Source organism: Zingiber officinale, chromosome 3A (genome assembly GCF_018446385.1).
Source record: "Zingiber officinale cultivar Zhangliang chromosome 3A, Zo_v1.1, whole genome shotgun sequence".
Lineage (NCBI taxonomy): Eukaryota > Viridiplantae > Streptophyta > Magnoliopsida > Zingiberales > Zingiberaceae > Zingiber > Zingiber officinale.
The window spans coordinates 160,525,389-160,531,734 of record NC_055990.1 but is presented as its reverse complement, the minus strand read 5'-3'; the positions used below and the strand labels follow the sequence as shown (position 1 = coordinate 160,531,734).

At 37.3% G+C, this 6,346-nt stretch overlaps 1 protein-coding gene across 1 annotated transcript; it reads right to left on the bottom strand.

Moving 5' to 3' along the window:
- Positions 1–472: 472 nt before the first annotated feature.
- LOC122050841 lies at positions 473–2,691 on the bottom strand. The gene is made up of 7 exons (XM_042611714.1): positions 2,275–2,691; positions 2,003–2,206; positions 1,845–1,937; positions 1,247–1,354; positions 1,088–1,173; positions 679–1,000; positions 473–580 (listed from the first exon to the last, which is right to left on the bottom strand). Exons 1-7 carry the CDS (start codon positions 2,689–2,691, stop codon positions 473–475), a joined length of 1,338 nt encoding a protein of 445 aa, XP_042467648.1.
- Between the last annotated feature and the right edge of the window lie 3,655 nt (positions 2,692–6,346).

Genomic DNA, 6,346 nt, shown 5'->3' with positions numbered 1-6,346 from the left:
AAATTTAATTACCTGGATCGGTTATTTACCGCTTCTAATAAGTGTATTAGCAACAGTTTAAAACCAGCCCTGTTTCAAATGATGGACCCCTATGAAGCTCCTATAATCATTCCATTTTTCAAATATTTATTTACAAAATCTTTTGAATTCCTAATTTTTAATAATCAATATAAAACATTCAACAAAAAAAATTAAAATACCAATAGCTTAACCAACAAAACATTCATATTAAATCTTTCAATTCACAAAACCAATAAGAAATTCATTTATAAAAATTTGCATACCCAAAACACCACCATATCAGCAACAAGTACGAACTTCTTTTACAAAAATCTGCATACCCCAAAACACCACCATATCAGTAACAAGTACAAAATTCAATTACAAAAATGTGCAACCCCAAAATAACATAACACAATAGCACTAACAAGTGGCAACATAATTTAAAGAAAGTTTTCTCTAAAATGTTTATCTAATTATTAGATGGATCTGTTGGTGGTGGAGGTGTAGGATCATTTCCTTTTGCATTTGGTGGAGCATCTATATTTCGTTGCATAATCTCTGCCATTATAGCCGCCATCTATTAAAAAAAAAAAGATATTAGTTAAAATGATGCATGTATTTATATATTTTTTAATTGTTCAATTGTTACTAATAAATATTAAATATTTTTATTACCTGTGCCGGTAACAATTCTGGGCCACGAGATCCCCCAACAGCTCCGGATATCATACTCTGCATAATATGTGCAAAATTTTGAAGTTGTTGGTCATGCATTTGTCTTATCATTTGCTCTGTTTCTATTCGCCTCTGTACTTCCCGTGCCTCCATTTCTTTTATTTTTTCTTGCATTTCCTTGAATTCAGCTGTCATATTTGAATTAGAGTGATAACTTGGTGTATAGATTGTGCGCTTACATAGCTCAGGGAAAACTTGGCTAGGAAGTGCACCAGCACCTAAACATCGAACTCGGCCAGAATGTTCGGGTCCAAAAACATCACTACACAAAAAAAAAATACTTAATATCGTATAATTGTAATAACTTTAACTACCATAAATAAATAAAAAAATGTTAAGAAATTATAACCGAAATGCGTCCTCATGCACTTCTGTAGGTTGAGTTCCCTCAGGCTTGTCTTGAAGTCGACGCCGCACAGCTTCATCTAGTAAAGCCTATCAAAAAAATATTTGATGAAATGCGAAGAATACTGAGAAATAAACATGAAAAATTAAAAGAAATTACTACCTCAACTCGGATCACTTCATCATCAACAGGAGCATCTCCTTTCTTTTTACTTCGACGACTTATTTTTATTATCTCAATGCGAGTAGGTTTTCTCCCCTTTTCCTGAAACTACTTATGAAAAAATCATTTTTAGATCAAGTGTCAAGTAACATTAACAAATATTGTGGATTTTTATCAGTGAATGAATATTCAAAGAGATGAATTATGAAAGGAATTGGAAGGATTTTAATGAGAAAACCTTCTAACTAAATATGCATAAAGACCACACAAAGAAATATTACTTTATTTATGTTTCTTTAAGGCACTTCACATCTCTATAATTGAAATAAATTTCGACTCTAACTAATTACATCACATTAATAATATTGTACAGAAAAACACAAAACATATATCAAATCATATTCTTTATCAATTAAATAAGTAACTAATCACAAAAAAGGAAATTATAGTATTAGGTAGCAAAACAATCATAATCGATCACTATCATGACATATTAAGTAAAATCATAGAACTTCAGTAGTTTAGGATTATCATGATCTACACAATAAATGGATTATGTGAATTTAGTTGTAATAACAAAACACAATTTGATACTTACAAATTTATGCTCCAAGGATGGAATATTTGTACGACCCAGCGCATGACTCCCTCTTTTTTTCTTCGCATTTTCTTGATTAATTTTTGAAATTTTCTAAAAAAAATTGCATTTAATTTGACACTAGTCATATATAAAAAAACAATCAATATATTTACTACCTCATTAGTGTTCCAATAATGGCACAATGCTTCCCAAACTTCAGGAGTCAACTTTTGAGGAACTGGACGAATGGAAACAAGCTCATCCAATGGAATATTCGAATCATAAGACTTAGCTTTGATTTCAGTCCTCCATCGCCTCCATGCTGCCCCCATCATTTGCATAATAACATCTCGATGGCGATCGGGAATATCAAAACGTGCCTATAAATATTAATAAATAATATGAAGGCATTAAATTCAAATTTGGAATTAAACACTTAACAACTTACAGTCACTTTTCTCCATGCATCATTCAAGCGTTTTTTGGGCATCTTTCTCCAATCAAGAAAACTAAGGGGCAACAAGTTCCCATTTCTAGCGATCGTACCCACAAAATTCGCAAGAACTGGTTGTATATCCCCATAAGGCTGGCCTCTTTCATTAAATTGCACTACAAGTACATCATCAGGATCTAATGCATGCACATCCCTCATCACTGTCCTCCCACGTCTATTTTGTTGCCTTTGAGATGTAAGCATCTCCTCAGTAAACTCCTCATTTTGATCTAGTTCCAGTGCACCATTTTGTGTATCCAATTGTGAATTTGATGTTATATCATGTGATTCATGTTCATCTTGAAGATCATTGTCTCTCAATTCTTGTCCTCTGATATTTTGAATCAACTTTTGCTTTCTTTTATTCACCATTGTCAGTAATAACCTGAAAATAATGCTAAAAAATTGCATGAAGGTATTGTTATAGATATAGAACAAAAGCCAATAAAAATAGTCAATAAATAAGTAAAAGGACAATTAAAAGTATAATTAAGACAACAATGTTGGCAGATACAAACATTAAACAATAGATAAATCATCAATTTACATTAATATTCCATATCTCAATGTCATTCAATGGTGATTGATAATGTATAGTTTGAAATGCAGGAGTAACTCACGAGTAAACAATTAAAAGTCATGTATACAACAAATTTCTAGCTATGTCTTAAATATAGAAAAATTAGTTAAACAAAAAACATATTTCAGTGATTTCTTACTTCATTATCATACAATAAAAATGACAATCAAATTTCCTACACCATAAACAATCAAAGTGTATAAAATTGCCCAAAAAATAAAACATAAAAAAATTCCTACACCATAACATAATGCACAAAAAAATAGAAGAAAATTTATCATCTTCCTTCACATAGTACCAAAAACGTATCTTACACCCAATTTTAAAATAAAAAAATTGAAATAGAATATAGTGTTTAGTTTGCATTGATTGATATTAACTAGATTACATCCCAAATAGACACTTGAAACAACATAATATGAATAAAAATTTTTCAGAAATGATATCTTAAATCCTAAAACATCAAAGCCCACATTACTTTTTCCATGTTTGATAATCAGCAGCGGCAATAAACATTGCAATACTTTAGACAAGTATATTTTAATGAAACAAAAATATCTAATACAATATCAACTAGATTCAACAATAAAATTAGAGTAAATATCAAAAGTCAATCAAAATGTTCATCAACATTTTCATTGTTCACATTAGGTATATCATCTACTATCGAACCTCTCACATCAGTTCTAATTAAATCAACATCAACTCCATTTACATCACCTAATAGTGATTGCATATTAGAAAAGTTGTTAGGAGTAAACTGCATTGTATCAATATCATCTTCTTCACCCATGTTGTATGTGTCTCTTGGTGTGTGACGAATGACACAATACCACTCATCTTCTTTGGGATCACGAACATAATAAACCATTTGAGCTTGTGAAGCCAAAATAAAAGGTTCATGTTCTTCACGTTCTCCTGTATGTATCAAACATGAAAAGTTCACCATTGTAAATCCTAATGGATCAACTTTCATTCCAGTAGTGATATTAACCCAATCACAGCGGAAAAGAAAAATTCTTCCAAGACCTCCATATTCAAGTGAGATAACATCAGTTAATCGTCCATAATAATTTGATTCATGATCATCATTATCATATATTGACTGCACCCTGACACCACTGTTTTGCACTTTTTTATTGCTTTCAGATTCCACTGTACGAAATGCAAAACCATTTATATTGAACCCATGGTAACTAAATGCTACAGGATTTGGGCCGCGAGAAAGCACCCTTAGATCTAGGTCATCAATTCGATCATTTGTTCGATCAACCTGTAATGTATTAAAGTTGCAACTTGGTTAAGATATAAACATTTTAAAGGATAACATATCTAACATCTATCATCATACCATTTAATAATTATTTACAATGTGAAACATACCCGTTTGGCAAACCATTCTACAAATTGCATTCTAACCATATCATCCAACTCATTATTATTTGGACGACGACTATGTAGGATCGAAAAGAATTTAGATATCTCCACAATGGTATGATATTGTCCACTTTGGGCCTGAGCCCTCATGGCTTTGCTCTTGGGCTCTCCCCAAGAGGCCTCATACCAATGGAGATATCTTTCTCTTATAAACCCATGATCTTTTCCATGTGTTTTCAATATGGGACTATATTTGCAACCTTGTAACCCCAACAATCCCCCCCTCAAACAAAGGACCATGGGCTTTCCACGTCCGATCCTTGACCCACCAGGTCTTCCTGCCCCTCGGTCTACCCGACCTACTAGGACTTCCTGCCCCTCGGTCTACCCGACCTACTAGGACTTCCTTGCCTAGCCGCAACTAGGACTTCCTGCCCCTCGGTCCACCCGACCTACTAGGACTTCCTGCCTGGTGTCTGGTCATCTTGATCCGAACATAGGAGCCCCCACTTTCTTTGTTCGAGGTCAATATTGTACTCACATGGTTCAATCAGACCATAGCTCTTGTGCACAGTCGGCGGTTAAACCTTCTGGCAGTCCGGGCTCTGATACCAATTGTAGGATCGAAAAGAATTTAGATATCTCCACAATGGTATGATATTGTCCACTTTGGGCCTAAGCCCTCATGGCTTTGCTCTTGGGCTCTCCCCAAGAGGCCTCATACCAATGGAGATATCTTTCTCTTATAAACCCATGATCTTTTCCATGTGTTTTCAATATGGGACTATGTTTGCAACCTTGCAACCCCAACAATATGTTTTCAATATGGCTGGGGTCTCAGAAGGTTGATGTCTCGCGGGGACGTTTGGAGCACATGGCCGTGGCTTATTCTCGGATTTCTTCACGCTCCTTCAAGAAGTCGGGTCTTATTGGTGGTCCAGCTGGAGTTAGATGGATCGATGGCCGTGCTTTTGGGGAGGGACCCCGAGCTCGCCACAGGGGGGAGGCACAGGCCTTGGCTCCTGTGGAGGATGAGGCTGAGGAGGAGTTCCATGGGCCAGCTTCTCCGACTCTTGAGGAGACGGTTTCCACTCGCCTTGAGGAGCTGACCCTGGAGGTTGTTGGGACCTTGACGTCCGCTAGAGGGGGGGTGAATAGCGTCTCACCCAAATCGTCACTTCCTACACTTGTTAGTACGCAGCGGAATACAAAAATAAACTAACAAATACGAAAGTTAACCTAAAACAAGAAGGAAGAAGACAACACACCAAACACAAACCCTAACACAAGGCGTTTACGTGGTTCGGAGATAAAGCTCCTACTCCACGGCTGTCCGTAAGGTGGACGATCCCGATCCGTCGGTGGATGATTCTCCGGAGAACTTCCGGCTAGCTCACGTAGCTCCTTGTGGGTGGAGAAACCTCGCCACAACCTCGTACAAGCACGCTAGATCACTTGGGCACTTGGAGACTCTAATTAGGGTTAACCACCACTAATTTCGTCAACTCAAACCAAGCTCCCAAGCTTTGGTTTTATAGCCCGCGGGTTGAAAACCCCGCCTACCAGTCGACTGCTAAAACATGCAGTCGACTGTCCTCTGTGGAAATTCGACCGTTACACCCCAACGGCTCGATTTCACACATTCTGTTCGCTGCCAGTCGACTGCCCCAGTCGACTGCTAAAACATGCAGTCGACTGCTACAGTACTGCTACAGTAACGCTACAGTAACGCTACAGTACTGCTACAGTAAACCCTAATTCTTGTATTTTACTCCGAGTACAATCTCTCAGCACTCGTCCCTGCCCGACCAACCTAGACCTAGCCTTCTAGCCTCCTCCATCAGCCTTGCGTCCCTCGGATGCCTCCCCATCCTTCACGTCTTGCCTTCTGGAGCTTCCATCGGCCTTGTCATTGTTGTCGGGTCTTCCTTTGCCAAGAGGTCGCGCCTCCGGGACTTCATCCATTGCCAAGTCACACTTGGACTTACGTTGCCAAGACTACATGCTTGGACTTACACCGCCAAGACTCATCCTTGGACTTTCCTCCTTTGCCAAGATCACACTTGGACT

What these genes read in the sequence shown, in the direction of transcription:
- LOC122050841 (XM_042611714.1), bottom strand. Translation starts at nt 2,691, where the DNA reads ATGGTGAATAAAAGAAAGCAAAAGTTGATTCAAAATATCAGAGGACAA. An exon ending in ATGAAGTGATCCGAGTTGAG is followed by an intron (nt 1,174 to 1,246) that starts GTAGTAATTTCT and finishes TTTTTTTGATAG; the next exon opens with GCTTTACTAGATGAAGCTGT. An exon ending in GTGCATGAGGACGCATTTCG is followed by an intron (nt 1,001 to 1,087) that starts GTTATAATTTCT and finishes TTTTTTGTGTAG; the next exon opens with TGATGTTTTTGGACCCGAAC.